The 16,517-nt window shown below is 36.5% G+C and overlaps 1 protein-coding gene across 4 annotated transcripts in view; it reads right to left on the bottom strand.

Moving 5' to 3' along the window:
• The window catches only part of ZNF292 (zinc finger protein 292), a 94,958-nt gene that overhangs the window by 9,129 nt on the left and 69,312 nt on the right, over nt 1-16,517 (bottom strand). For 3 of the 4 annotated variants that reach the window (XM_047732399.1, XM_047732400.1, XM_047732402.1), the window contains 2 exons: nt 10,693-10,829; nt 8,335-8,476 (listed from right to left, as the gene is read on the bottom strand). In XM_047732399.1, coding sequence (XP_047588355.1) covers nt 8,335-8,476; nt 10,693-10,829 — 279 coding nt within the window. Of the gene's footprint in view, nt 1-8,334; nt 8,477-10,692; nt 10,830-11,268; nt 11,324-16,517 lie in introns of those variants that run through there. The other variant, XM_047732401.1, reaches the window with a different exon arrangement.

The following is a 16,517-nucleotide window of genomic DNA, read 5'->3' as shown; positions in this document are numbered from 1 at the left end:
TGTAACATATGAAATGCTGCCTCTTCAAAAGCACTGTTGCTTAGCTGTGTGTGTGTGTGTGTGTGTGTGTGTGTGTGAGAGAGAGAGAGAGAGAGAGAGAGAGAGAGAGAGAGAAATGAACTATAAAGAACAGCAGGATAAAGATAAGCATTGGGAATAAAGAGAAGACCTGGGTACAAAATCACTTAAAATAGCTAGGCAAACCTGGAACTTACCAACTTCTCGAACCATTCACAGCCCACTTACAAAAATCAAAATAGCATTTAAACTTCGTAAAACTGCTGTGAGCATTAATGAATATTATGTATCAAAAGTATAGGATACAGTTTAGTATGTCTGGTACACAGCAAGTGATCAATAAATGTCAACTTTATCACAAATCTTATTTCCTAAGTTTGTATTTAGAATCCTTCTGAAATAAAAACCCAATTACAGAACTGAGGAAGTCTTTGTATTTCCTAATTTACTAGAATGAAAGGAGATTTTCACTTTTAACAGAATAAAGTTAACTTGATCCTTCATGGGGGGGGGGTGTTTCTATTATACACTGGCTGAATGCGAAATCACTTACCTCGTTGTTGAACCATCTTAAAAATCAGAAGTACAAGGAGACATAATAAATATTTTTCCTTTTGAATAAGCATCTTGAACTATTACTACAAGATAGCAGTAATGAAGGTAAGAATCATTTGAAGGTAGAGGTAGTGAAGAGATAAAAATGGGTTTTAAAAGGACTAAGAGGACATAAATATAAGAAGTAAACCAGTATAAGATGTGGTCACATTCATGGGAATGTAATATGGATTATACCAGATCAAAAGGCAGAGAAGAGGTAAGTATAAAAAGCTGACAGGGTATTTTCACAGGCTAAGAAGGAAATAAAATATTTTACTCAACCAGCTTAGATTTGTGGGCCAATACGAAAGTGAGGGGAGGATACTAAATTGGCTTGACTTCATGAAAAGCAAGGGTACAAAGACCAAGAAGAACATGGACAACAGATGATACCTATTTTTAAAAGTGACAGTGAGGAAAGGACAACAGGAAAGAAAGGACAACAGGGACCATATAGTTGTCTCCAGCTTTTACGTCAAAACCATATATTTATTTTCTACTGTTTTGAGATAAATCTGACCCAGAAAACTTTAACTGTAAAACATCTGTACCTCTGTTACATGCCTTAGCAGCTACTACTAATAATGGATAACTAGGTCACTCCTTTCTCGTAGTATGAAAAAAAGATGTGGTGAGGAAAGGTATGTATTATAGACAGGATGTCTTGGAGAAATCCAAGGTGAAGTCAACCATAAAGATGATATGAAGTGATAATGAAGACATATACCAGAAGGACTAGTACATATGTACAGAACAAGAATTGTGGAGAAGGATGTTTTTCTTTAGAAAATTCAGGAAATGATGAAGGAAGAAAGGACTTTAAGAAAGGTTTCAGGAAGCCTGTTTCGTAGATGCCATCTGCACTGAGGAAGAGGGACTGTAACTATTCTGTCATGTGACTGTTGATCCCTTCATAAAAAACAAAAGCAGATTCAAAAATTCTACTTACTGCTTAAAAAAATGCAACTAAAATTATTTCAGAGAGAAACTCAACAGTTCTAATACAGTCTGCTATTGGATTCAAGGGTGATTTCAACTCATTAAGGGCAAATGGCTTTGAATAAATATGCTTTAAAAATACCTTAATGTTGTAATTAATGTGAAATCTTAATGCCAATGAAACTACAACGTTTTTTATTCTTGTGAATTTTTCATCTTTGTGATTAAAAATTGTTTATAGGTAAATAAGTGTTTTTAAAGATGAGTTTGAATTAATAATTTCCCATAAATATGTAATTAACAATTAGCCCATAAAAACCTACTTAATTCCGGGGCGCCTGGGTAGCTTAGTGGGTTAAGCCTCTGCCTTTGGCTCAGGTCATGATCTCAGGGACCTGGGATCGAGCCCTGCATTGGGCTCTCTGCTCAGGAGGAAGCCTGCTTCCCTCCACCCCCCTCTGCCTGCCTCTCTGCCTGCTTGTGATTTCTCTCTCAAATAAATTAATAAAATCTTTTTTAAAAATCTACTTAATTCCTATAATTAGTTAATAAAAGTTACTGATAATACCAACTTGAATTTAAGAGTGACAGATGAAAGTTAAGTGCTAAAAATTGAGAGGAGGAATATAGAATCATCCCCCACTGACAATAATCCAGCATGAGGCAACCTTCTAAAAGATACAAGATTTTATCTTTGGTACTGCCCCCCCAACTTTTCTGTTCCTTTCCTCTGACTGCCTAGTATCCTTGCCCCAAAACTACCCGAGGCTTAAAGACTGAGTAGCAACCCACAGTACATCCTGTACAGCCTTCTCCATCCACACACAGCAACATGTCTTAACCTGCTTTAAAATTCTTAAGTGGTTACCTTTGTACCTCAGATATATATTCTTAATGGGAAATAACAAAAGGGCCTTCACAATCTTTAAGAATGCCTCATCTGGTCTAGATTTATCTTTTATCTTTTGCCTTATCCAAATAGCCTATATTCCAGGCAAACTAAGCTAACTTTATTTCCTCAGAGATGCTATTCTCATTTGTCTTGATACCACTTGTGATATTATGATATAAGAAATACATATATTTTTTGGTTTTCATCCAGGGTTCCCAGCAAGTAGCTCCTAAAACCTTTGTAATTTCCTAAGTGATAAGAGCTATATGGGCATCTTTTGTTCCCAGCTCCTGAAACAGCTCCAGAACCTTAAACTGTGAAACAGGTGCTGTTACTAATAAGGCCCCTTTAACCACAAAGAAGTTTATTTATGTTAATGAGGCGATTTTTGGAAAGCCCCTAGATAACCACCGGATGGGGGCTGACAGGGGAACAAACCTGTGATTACATGGTTGGAACTTTCAGCTCTTGCCCACACCCCCATCCCAAGGAAGGGAGAAAAGCTGGGGTCTGAATCAGCTGCCAGTGGTGGCTGATGATTTAATCAATTATGCTTATGTAATGAAGCCTCTGTAAAAACCCCAAAAGAATGGGGTTCAGGGATCTTCTGCACTGGTAAACATATGGAGATCTGGGAAGGCAGCTTGCTCCTTGCCCTATGCTTATCTTCCATCTGTTTCTTCCTGAGTTGTATCCTTTCATAAAACTAGTAATCTAGTAGGTAAAGTGTCTTCCTGAATTCTGTGGGCCACTCTAGCAAATTAATCAAATCTGAGGAGGTGGTTGTGGGGACTTCTGATTTTAGCCAGTTGGTCAGAAGCACAGATGACAAACTGGACTTGTGATTAGCACCTGAAGGGGTATATGTGTGTGTGTGTGTGTGTGTGTGTGCGTGGCAGTCTTGTGGGACTGTGCTATCTCCTGGTAAATAGTGTTAGATTTAAGTTGTAGGATACCCAGCTGGTGTCCACAGAATCAGGTATCTGCTTGATGCAGAGATCATCCCCACACATTTGATGACCCAAAATATTCAGTGAGTAGTAAAGAGAGGAGAAAATTTTTTCCATATACCACTTTTCATGCTTTTTCTATTACTAGGAACACTTTCCCCTCCCACTGTGTGTGGCTACCACACAGAGTCAACACAGACAAGTGGATTAGAATGTCCACCTTTTTTATTCATTCAGCTACTTTCTACCAGGCACAGTGCTAAGCCATGTGCTCTGACAGGAGTCTCAGCACTCCACCAAAACAGAAGGACCCATACACCAAATTGCAACTGATTGTGTGTCTCCATTAGTAGACTATGAAAGCCTTAGGGCAGGGCTGTATTTTTCAACTTTTAATTTCAAGGGTCTAGGAAAAAGCACGAATAATCTGTTCAACAGCTCCTGGAATTCTGAAAGAGGGCTGCCAGTTAACCAAAATCACTAACCTTGAGACTAAATTACATCATGTGAAAGATAAGGAGTTACACTAGAACCTAGTTAACCAGAGCACTAACTTAAAGGTTTCTTTTAGTTCTAAAACAATAATAATCTATGATTGTAGAGTTTTTCTGTTTTGTTCTGAGAGAGAGTTTGACGCACACATGCCACTGGCGGTAGGGGCACAGGGAAAAGAAATCTCAAGCAAACTTCCCACTGAGCTTGGAGCCCAATTCGGGGCTCCTTCTCACTGAAATCCTGAATGGAGCCGAAATCAAGAGTCAGATGCCTAACCAACTGAGAAACCCAGGTGCCCTATGAACCTCTAAGGGAACCTGGTGGCTCAGATGGTCAAGCAATTGACTTTAGCTCAGGTCATGATCCCAGGGTCTTGGGATGAAACCCCGCATCAGCCTCCCTGATCGACAAGCAGCCTGCTTCTCTCTCTCCACTGCTTGTGCTCTCTCTCAAATGAATAAAATCTTAAAAAGAAATAAATAAGTAAAACCTCTGTTTGATCAGATTTCAGAATGTAAAAAACAAAGGGAGGGGCGCCTGGGTGGCTCAGTGGGTTAAGCCGCTGCCTTCGGCTCAGGTCATGATCTCAGAGTCCTGGGCTCTCTGCTCAGCAGGGAGCCTGCTTCCTCCTCTCTCTCTGCCTGCCTCTCTCTCTGCCTGCTTGTGATCTCTCTGTCAAATAAAAAAATCTTCAAAAACAAACAAACAACAACAAAAAAAAAACAAAGGGAAAAACATTTTATGCAATAGGAAACAAGATTTTGGGGGCAGAGTAATTGATTAGCAAGTTCCAAGTTATTCTCGTGAATAGGTGAGCTCCCCTGACCCAACTTTCTAAGCTATTATTCATGCTTTTAACTGCTTTTTTATAGGCTTTACTTCTAAACCTAAAGTCTCTCCACAAAGGTACTATTCCGCAGAACTGTCCATGATGATAGAAGCATTCTTTTTTTTTTTTTTTTTTTTTTTTTAAGATTTTATTTATTTGTCAGAGAGAGCGAGCACAGGCAGACAGAATGGCAGGCAGAGGCAGAGGGAGAAGCAGGCTCCCTGATGAGCAAGGAGCCCGATGTGGGACTCGATCCCCAGATGCTGGGATCATGACCTGAGCCGAAGGCAGCTGCTTAACCAACTGAGCCACCCAGGCGTCCCTGATAGAAGCATTCTTTATCCTATTCAATGTCACTAGCCCCATGGAACTACAGAGCACCTAAAATAAAGGTTACTGGTTACCATAATGGACAGTATAGCTCTTGTCCAAGTTTTTCCCTCTCCAACACAATCTCCTTATTAGTGGGGTGTAAGGTTGATACCTAACTTCCTTGATTAATCTAATTAAGAAATGAAATACAAAGTGGTTAGAGTTAGCCAGGTGATCAAGAAAAAGTCACCCAATCTGCCAGGCTTTTAGTTTCAAAGTCCTTCCACTGTGCTATACTGCTCTTCAATTTAGAAATAAAGCAGTGGCACAACTTGTATTTTAAAATTGCACAATAATTTTTAAAGAAACTTAATATTAAGTTCTTTTTTTTACCTGCAGCACAATATATAAAATGAAAAATAAGAATGAATTAACAAGGGTGACAGACAAAAACTATATAGATGAATTCACCCGTTCTTTACTCCTGAAAGAGAAATTCTATTCTTCTGAAATTATTTCAAGAGAAAAAGGGAAATTTGTAAGATTTACTGACCAACTATAGATTTTAGAAGTTACTCTTTTTTTAGTATATGTGCTGCCGAAGCGAGCACTAGAAGTTACTCTTTTTTTTTTTTTTTTTTTTTAAAGATTTTATTTATTTGTCAGAGAGAGAGAGAGAGCAAGCACAGGCAGACAGAGTGGCAGGCAGAGGCAGAGGGAGAAGCAGGCTCCCCACAGAACAAGGAGCCCGACGTGGGACTCGATCCCAGGACGCTGGGATCATGACCTGAGCCAAAGGCAGCTGCTTAACCAACTGAGCCACCCAGGCGTCCCCCTAGAAGTTACTCTTAAAGGGGGAACAGAAGAGTATCTTTTGGTCTGTCCTTTCAAAAAAAAAATTACAGATGAATTAAAACATACTTCTTGAGGCTTCTGGGTAGCTCAGCTGGTTAGAAGTCTGACTCTTGAGATCATCTTAGCTCAGGTCATGATGGCAGGGTCCTTTGATGGAGATTTTCCCTCTCCCTTTCCGTCTGCCCACCCTCCCCCACTCTTGTGTTCTCTTTCTCTACAAATAAATAAATGAATCTTAAATACTTCTTTCAAGCTGCATCCCCGTTTTTAAGGATTCCTAAACACTGTTTGGTACCCCATTCTACATAATATTGGCAACTTTAGAAAATGTCTTCTGTGTACATTTAAAATGGAAACCAACTGCATTACTACAAGGGTTACTATAAGAAAATAAATTAATTCTGGGGCACCTGGATGGCTCAAGTGGTTAAGCATCTGCCTTCAGCTCAGGTCATGATCACAGGGTCCTGAGATTGAAACCCGTGTCAGGCTCCCTGCTTAGCAAGGAGTCTGCTTCTGCCTCTCTCCCCTGCTGGTGCACACTCACTCTCTCTGTATCTCAAATGAATAAATTTTAAAAAAAAATCTTAAAAAAAATTAATTTTGTAAAACTCGGACTCCAATTGAGATAATTAGAAACATATGTAACCTCTGCTTATCACTTTCCTCTTCAGTTATATCTAATCTGTTTAATCTACTTATTAAGTGTTTTCATTTCAATAACTATGTTTTTTATTCCTAGAAGTTTTTTTTGACTCTTTAAAATCTGCTTGGTCATTTTGATAGTATCTTTCTTTCTCATGCTTTACTTCCTTATTTTGCCTTTAAATATATGTATTTTATGTAATTTTCCATAATTGCATTACTTAAACTGTTACGCAAATAATTCTTTTTCTCTACTGAAATTCATTCACGTGACTGTTTCATATGCTTTACAAATTTTTTTTTAAATTTTGTGTGTGTGAGAGAGAAAGAGAGAGGAGCGGCGCGCGCGCGCGCACACACACACACACACACACACACACGCACGCACGCAGGTAGAGGGAGAGGGAGAAGCAGGGAGCCTGATGTCGGGCTTGATCCCAGGACCCTGGGATCATGCCCTGAGGTGAAGGCAGCTGCTTAACCAACTGAGCCACCCAGGCACCCCCATGTATAAATCCTGATGGTTAAATTTTTGTCTTTAAATAGTCTATTTAATTCTACTGTTATTTTTCTGACAAAATTCCCTCATGACAAACTGTTTCATGTTCCATAATTCTTGATCATGAACTCATCTTAACCAGGGCTTTACCTGAGAATCCAGCACTGAGTATGTGTCCCTTCAAAGAAGTTCTGCATTCTGCCAGGTGTTACCAGCCCAGTACTCCACTCTTACCTTCTTAAACATTACTTACTTGGCATGGGGATTTCTGGACTATATAAATAGGGTAAATTTAGGCCACAAATCTGTGTGAGGGTAGACCTATGGTTACAACCTCTTAAAGGAAACATTTTTCTTTCTCTGACCCACAGCCCAGTAGAACATGCACAAGCTTCCCTATCATCTATCTGTACTAAAAAGCAGCATTGGGGCGCCTGGGTGGCTCAGTTGGTTAGGCAACTGCCTTCAGCTCAGGTCATGATTCTGGAGTCCCGGGATCGAGTCCCACATCGGGCTCCCTGCTGGGAGTCTGCTTCTCCCACTGACCTCTCTCCTCTCATGCTCTCTCTCTCAAATAATTAAATAAAATCTTAAAAAAAAAAAAAAGCAGCATTTTTCTGATCTGCTTTTTCAAAGAAATTATAGAACTTTGCAGGTGGGGCAGGGGACAGATTGCTGAGTTCCAACTCCCCAACTGGCTATCTCCCATCCCAATGTGCAAATTCCTTGGTTACTGCAAGTAGTAACCTATCCCAATACCTATCAGGCCAGGAGAGACCCATCAGCAGCTTAAGCTTTCTGCTTCAGAAAGCTTTAAGTTCCTCTTCATTTTGGGCCTATGGATTCTCCCTAACAGTCCTGCAATCTTAGATGCTATATATCAAAAGAAATATTTATTTTATTTCACCGAGTATGTTGGGGCATTTTGTAGAAGAATTTTTAGATAATGTAATCTGCCAAACTGCTAGCAAAGGAAGCTATCTCCATATCTCTCTTTATACTTTCTTAAATGTCTATAAAGCCAATTATCAAAATAGTGTAACACCTAGGAGCAAAAATTGTCAACTGATAAAATACCAGTATATGCATATTACTTTTCTTTAGGTCAAGAGCAAGCCCCTAGCTCTCATTTGTACTTTTAAGTTTTTCTGTTATCAAATGCCTATTGTAAGACTAATTAAAGCAATGTTCAAAACTCTAAATGAAATAACAGAAGTCACTGGAAGAGGTGCCAAAATAATAGTTTTTATTAAAGGTAATTAATACATCTTAAATTGAGAAAAAATAGCTTGATCATTCTTACCTCTGAATTAATAACTTTAATCAGGAAGAAAATGTGATATACTGTCTTGGTTAACAGAGAAAGTTGCCGACATCTTTCTAGGTACACTTGAATAGATGGTTCTACTCTTTGCTGTAATTTACTCCAAAAGAGAGTGAGCTCCCTAAAAAAAAGTATAAAAAATAAGTTGGAACAATAATGTAGTAATCATGGCCTATATTGGTCCAGTCATTACATTTGAAATTAAAACTGGTTTTAGATTCCAAATTCTACATGTGGAAATTAAATTTAAATTAGATTTAAAATATAAAGTATATTTCAATTTTTTTAGAGACTAAATAAAATCACGATATCATTCTTTTAATGTTTTTCAATGTCAGAGAGAAGCGATACCCGTTACTAGTAAAGCACCTCTCATTTAAACACATTATACAAATGGTATCTGAGCCACATTGATCTATACAGATCAATGGCATATTTTTAAAAGCATTTAATTTTATCTTCTACCTGAAACTGAAAATTGACCAACTGGTCACTTAAATTTAAAAATTTGTTATTAAATATTAATAATCAATGATGACAAAGAACTCAAAAGAAAGTAACTTAACTAATTTCTGTCAAATTGGTGAAATAATAAACTTTGAAAAATGAACTTTGAAATTTATTTCAAATACAATTAGAATGTATGTTTCACAGAAAATAATCCTATGAAACGATGAATTTTCCTCCCTTTTACCTATAGTCCTATTTCTCTTCTGTCCTCTGTGGTTAATTTCCACAAAAATCTTCTTCCTTTCTTCAACTTTTTTCACCAAGTAATCTCCTCAATACAGGCCTTTCCTAATATTATTTCCTCAGGAACTCTGCCCTTTCACCACCCACTTGAATAACTTGCTCATTTACTGGATTTTAACCTATATACTGAGGACTTCAAAATCTGTCTCTCCAGTCTTGACCACTTTCACCTCTCTAGTTCTTTATAAGACTTCTCCAATTTGATCTCTTCTGAAACCTGAAACTTAATATATGAAAAAGATGATTAACATTCTTTCCAGTTCACCATCTTTGTAATTAAATGCATCATTATCACTGACCCTATAAAAGCCTCTGCTTTCTATTATCCTAAAGACTGTTTGTGTCAACATTATTTCAACCCATCTTACATCCATAAGGAAGCCTTCTTAACTTCCCAGATGGACTGTTAACTGGCTTTCTAGTTGACTTTTCAAGCTCAACTCTGTCCTGCCACTTACCCCCAACCGTCCTCACTGTTAAGACCCCAAAGCATTCTCAAGTACTTGTATTAAATAGCATTTCTTAAACATAAATTCCCCCCTCACTTAAGAACTTTTAATAGATTGCCTTCGTTGTAATGAAATTCAGACTTTGATGAATTTAAAAGCAATGTAAGAATTAAGTCACTACTAGTATTTATATTACATGGAAAATCTACTTCTCCTCAGTTAAATGCATGCTTTTTATTATACCTTCATAATCTATCTACCTTTTATATCAATCCTCTGTGTACTGCATATATGATTTTCCCTTCATAACAAAACTCAAAACTGCTCAGAAAACCTTCGTAACTGTGAACTTTATTCTTCTTTAATTACACACTGATTTAGCTTGCCTGTCCCATATTCATGGGATTTGTATGTCATATGTCATTTGGTAAAAATTCTTAATGTCTGAATGTTGTAAACTGAATTTTGTGTTTCCAATATTACCAACACAACACTGAAGACTAATAATGCTGTTCACTGGCCAGATAAATTGTCAGTTTTAGCTAACACATTAATTTAAGACAGCTGATCTTAAGATTTTTTTTTTAGTCCGTTGAAGTCAATATCTCTATTAGTTGTATGTTATATGTAACAGGCTTCTGCACACTTGAAAATGCACCATATAAAGAAATATGCACTCAAGAAGTTAGTGAAGTAGAATGATAAATGAACTTTCTTTCCACACATAAATGACTGAACTAGTTATGTAGTTGGAAGTGTGTAATATGTAGAGGAAAAAACATACACAGAGACTGCTTAGATATCTGAAAATATTGTGGCATTAGACAAAATCAACATTTCCTTCATCTTCTAACATCTAAAAATTTCCTGCTCATTATTAATCATTATACAACCATTACTGGTATACTAAGGAGTTGTGTGGTCCTTAACATAAAAAAGTTTTAAAGTTACAATATGAACTACTTCATGGTCAGTCTGAACAGCATGTAATAACTGAAAATAAGCTTTTATAAGCTTTTTGTTTTGATAAGATTTTAAAATATTAAAAAGTATGTTCTTAAGCTCTCTGAATTCTCATAACCTATCTTGTATTCTTATTTAACAAACTTTTCTTTACAAAATAAAATCAACTCACCAAGCACAGTACATATCTCCTTGTTGGAGCTGACGTGATAAAAACGCAGTACATAAGACAAGAGCACTTTTTTCATCACCCTCAGATTCTAAGTTACAAATCATTTCTAGTGCATCTTTGCAGTCAACTTCTGAAATCTAAAGAAAAAAGGATATAGAAAATATGCCATAAAATGGTTTTATTATACAATAATATACTTTTGAATCTTCATTAGATATTTACAGATCATTTTTTATCAGTAAAATCTCTAGTTTGTCATTACTGGGCTGCAGTAAAGAAATAATTTTTCTCCAAGTCGGAGAACCAACTATTTCATAAACTTTACAAATACTTATTTATCTGAAATAACTAATGCTAATTATAAGTACCCTCTACCCATTAATCAGGACTACGATACTGAAAAGGAAAAGCTGTATTTTCCCCCCTTTATCTGGTAATTTAAAAACCATTAAAATCAGCAGAAAGACACAGGAAGGTATGCTGGATATACATTAATAAAGTGTCTATTCATCTGAGGGGGAAAAAGTATACTATGAAACATTTTATTTAGTTATACTACCTTTAAATTAAGCTCACCTCAGTGTTCTATAAATCTCCATTATTTTTCTTTTCATATAAATTCATTCCATCTCAAAGCCTGTCAACAGTCATGCATGCATAAGTATAACCTAGATGAAGGCAACTTCTTCATTTAATTACACATGTATTATCTATTACTTATTTTTTGAAAAATTAATTACCACATTACAATGATTTAATATGTAAACAGATCTCTATAAGCATTTGTAAGACAAGGATATAGCATATAATCACAAATCACTGGTGTTCCACAAAAAAAAAAGATAAATGGAAAAAAAAAAAATGAAGACCAATACAGACAACTGGCACCCATGCACCAGAGATAACCATGCCCCTCCCTGCTGATCTTCTGTCTGTCCTGATCAACTTTTGAGTAAAGGAAAAGTGTGTGTGTGTGTGTGTGTGTGTGTGTGCGCGCGCGCGCGCGCGTATGTGCGTGCATGTATGTAAAATGTAATGTGTTCGGGACTGAACAATGTCTAAATGAGGATACTCTTGAGACTGATCTTTGAGGAGGATAAAGGTTGCATGAGGATAGATTCTGAGGTTCCATTTTATACATTAAGTTGGGCGAGAAAACTCTAAAACAAGACAAGACCCAACTCTGAGTCTGTGTATTTAACAACAATGACTTCTTACAGGAATGATGAAGTTAGTGGCTGAGTTAAAACTGAAACCTATGTCTTGGAATTCCCTGATGCAGTGCTCTTTCCATTATTCTTTCATCTCTTTCTAACAAATCTTTAAGTGACCCCACTTAAATAAAAAAAAGGGCTGATCAATATATAATCATACAATGAATATTTTCAAATATTCTACATTGTTAAGTGCATTATCAGACATATTTTATTATTTAATCATAAATTTCCTACTAGGTAGGTATTATCATTAACATTTTATAAACAATGAATGTGGCGTTCAAAGAAATTATGTTAATTGCCCAAATTGCAACAGTTAATTAAGCAGTAGAGCTATAAATCAAATTTTGTCTAACTGGCATTAAACACTCAAGCTCTTTCTATTTCATCACATTATCTTTTATTGCAAGCTGTGTTAACTTTAAACAATTACCCCGTTACAGACATGCAGACAAATGTTAGAAGTTATCCTGTAAGTTTTATTTTTTCATGTTAATAATAACAATAATGGCAGCTACTATTTATTTATTAGTGCCAGCTTCTTCAGAAATAGCACTGCTAACCAGCACAACAGCTTGCCTGGTAGATATTACTACTAACTTTCTAGAAATAAGGTTCAGAGAGGTTAAGTTACTTGCTCAAAATTACACGCTTACTTAATTAGTGGCAGTCAAGATTTTAACCCAGGTACAGCTTCAAAGTCTGCTCCTTCCAGAACTCTCCATGCATAAGCATACTGGGGCCTTTTATTGCTAAATATTGACCCTTTACACGTTCTGCTTTAATAAAAAAATCTTATATCCTGAGAGCATGATTTGTTTTGAATCTGATCTTTTGCTGTTTTTGTTCTAAAACCTAAGCTAATCTTGTTGAATGCTCAAATGATGCAAAATGTGTACATTATACACACACACACACACACACACACACACACACACACATATATATATGGAAATTCATTTCCCCAATGACATTACCTACATTAGCTTGCACTTAGTAATTAGAAATACATATATATTTGTATTAAAATAGCCTCAATATGTTTATTTCACATATATACAACATATCAAACTGAAACATTTGCCATATTCAGTAATACAGAAAACCTCACTTTTTAAAGGTATGCGAGGAAAACAATTTTTAGTGTGTACTTCCATAGCTTTCATTTCCCTGATTTGCCACTAGATGGTCCTCTCGAAAAAAAAAACAGGACACAAAAGAGAATGACAGGGAAAATCGAAACCGTATTTAAACTAATGGATGGCTGAATTCAAACCATGAAAGTACAAGTCAAATATAGCTATCAATGAACAAGAATTATTTTTTTAATGCAAGGCAGCACAAAGTAGGAATTACCATTATATACCTAATGACTATATAGTATAGGTATCTTTTCTCTATTGCTTTGAAAAATGAGCAAAAATTTAAACACCAGAAAATTTAGAACTGTGAATAAATTTTCAAAGTCAGGGACGCCTGGGTGGCTCAGTTGGTTAAGCAGCTGCCTTCGGCTCAGGTCATGATCCTAGCGTCCTGGGATCGAGTCCCACATCGGGCTCATTGCTCGGCGGGGAGCCTGCTTCTCCCTCTGCCTCTGCCTGCCATTCTGTCTGCCTGTGCTCGCTCTCTCTCCCTCTCTCTCTGACAAATAAATAAAATCTAAAAAAAAAAAAAAAAAAAATTCAAAGTCAGAATGATCTGTTTGTTAAAGACATATTATGCTAACTCCCTCTGTAAAACAAAAATCATTTTAAGAATGTGAATAATGATTTTTATATTTTAATATGGCTCTTTATGCCAGGTATTCAAAAAGCACAGAACACTTCAACAGTATTCTATATACAATTGCCAAGTGTACTTTTAAAATGTATTGGCTTTAATCACATTTTAAGAAGTCTTCCTTACATAAAATTGCTTTCCAACTAAAAAAGAAGTTAGAAGGTGCCTGTGTGGCTCAATTAGTTGAGCACAGGACTCTTGGTTTCAACTCTTCATTTCAACTCAGGTCATGATCTCATGGGTCCTGGGACAGAGCCCCTGGCCCTCCACCTCCCACCTCCACCTCCCTGCTAGGCAAGGAGTGTGCTTGAAGATTCTTTCCTCCTGCCCCTCCCTCCCACCCGCCCTCTCTCTAAAATAAATACATCTTTAAAAACAAAAACAAAAACAAAACACAAAACTTAAATGGTAACCCTATCATACTGAAAAAACATAAAATCAAATCATGAGCTACTATTTTTTAACTCTTGGGCAAGCAAAAATTTTAAAAGACAAATAATCTCCAGTGTTTGTAAAGAGGAAATTTCATATACTGTTTATGGGAGCCTAAACTGGCATAATCTTTTTTGGATGGTAACATGGCTCTATAAATTAATTTAAAACATGTAGACTCCTTAATCCAGCAACTGTTTCCAGAAATTTGCCCTACCAGCGAACCAATGACAAGAACGAAAGGATGTATATAATAAGGAAACCATTTAAATGTCATCTAGTCTGACCAAAGATATCACAAATCCATACTATGGAATTATGCAGCCATGAGAAAGAATGAGGCTGATTTACATGGAATGATATGAAAGGACGTCCATAATAAGTGGGGAAAAGTGAACAGCAGGCAGGGTGTGCATATGTATGTTTGGAGCATATAAAAATATATGCATATGCATAGAAAAGGATCAGGTTATGTATCAAATTTCAAACTGAATGATTACTTGGGGAGTATTAAATGGAGAAGGGATGGTTAGAGAGAAAGAGGATTTATTTTTTAAATTCTGTGTTTATTTTAAGGACAAAACTAAGAGCTATACTGGCTCTAAACAGTTCTAAAATACTAAAACACTGCTCACTTTGTTTTATACCTATACCAAGAACACGGGCCAAGGTTTTCCTTCCAGAGAAGCCTTCCAGAGAAACACTCATCTCTCTTAGCCCCATTCCTCAGCCATCTACCAGTGCTAGCTGCTATTTCTATAACAATGAAAGGATCCTGAAAATCCTAGTGGATTCCTTGCTTACTGGCTTCCCTGAACAAGGATTTCCTCAAAAGGACCACAGAATTCAGGCCAGTTGACTCTCTCCAATATCTCTTCCTACCACACACTAATGAATGGGTAAAAAACAAACGCTTTTAAGAACCAGACAGGTAAAAGCAAATGAATGTGAGAGAGAGAGCGTATATACCTCTTATGAAGAGGGCAATATCTTTGGGCAATTGTTCCAAAGTGACTACCTTCCCTTGGGGCAAATACAGGCCTTGGTGACAGCCAATCTTAACCCACTTCACATGGAACAATGAAGAGAAAATTTCTATTATTTGTAATAGGAACATAAAAGAGTAACCAAACAATCTCTAAGCAAAAGAGGACTTTTAACAAGGAATGTGTAGACTTACACATATCCTGTCCTGTTCTGCACTTTAAGATCTAGTGTTGTTTCTGGAGTAGGGTACAGAAACTTTTGGTGAACTCTGCTTAGAAACAAGGAATGCCTTAATTCTACCTGCTTAATGTAAGAAGAAAAAAAAATCATCTTATAGGATATCAGAGAATTTTCCTGAGGATCTCCCAGAGCAAGCTAGGCTGCTGCTACTCAAATCTGAAAAATTAAACCAAAAGGGAACTTAAAGTTCAGTTCGACAAAATCTTTTGACTATTCAAGAGTTAGAAATACAGATTTTTCCTGCAGATTACAAATTCGTAGTCTTCAACTTCAAGCAGGGACTTTAGAGCTAACCTAACGACCCTACATTTAGATAGTTTCCTATTAGAAGTTAAGTTTCTTTAGGCCAAAACTTATGCCTTAACTTACATTTAACCCGCCCCCCCCCAGGGTTTAGACAGCACACATCATTCACTTAATAAAAATCTGATGAAGGGAGAATAGATAGATGGATAGACTGACATAAGGGCAAGGAATGAACTGATAATTAAAGCTTTACTAAGGAGCTGAAAGTATCTAAGATATAGCAGCAACACAATAATTTAAGAATTTTAGAAAAACTCTTAAAATTCAAAAGCTATCTCAAGAAACTTTGTCTGCCAATTAACGTCTACATAGCTATTCTGAACTAATAAGAAAACTTCAATCTTCTATATGTCCAAACTAATGATATAATTTCCTAGGCTACAACCCTTAGCTCTACTCTGTCTAGCCTAAGAACTGCCAGACATCACTCTTCTCAGTACCCTCATTATCCTCACCATCCACAATAACCTTATTTCTAATCTTGGTCCAAGCCTACCATTTTCCTCTTCATTTTCTTTAAAAAAAAAAAAAAAAAAAAAAAAAAAAATCACAAAATTATCACTACCATTACCACCTCTAACCTCATGTAGGCATTCAGCTTTTTGTCTGACACTATCCTTCTTCCAGACTGATTACAGTATCTGTCTACACAGCTGGTAATGCAAGCTCTCTTGTCTTGGTTTGTATCTCAATTCTTCCTGTTACACATCTTTAAGTGTGTCCTTTAGTCATTTTCTTCTCCTCTCTATTGCTCTGAGGTTGAAGGATACTTGTATTAGAGATATAAGACACTTGTGTGCATTAAATGCTCAGTCAACACTATTAAACATTATAGTTTTTTTAATCTAAATTATTTAAATACAT

The sequence above is a fragment of the Lutra lutra genome, chromosome 6 (genome assembly GCF_902655055.1).
Source record: "Lutra lutra chromosome 6, mLutLut1.2, whole genome shotgun sequence".
NCBI classification, from domain to species: Eukaryota; Metazoa; Chordata; class Mammalia; order Carnivora; family Mustelidae; genus Lutra; species Lutra lutra.
The sequence above is the reverse complement of the archived record's forward strand: the minus strand, read 5'-3'. Positions and strand labels throughout refer to the sequence as shown.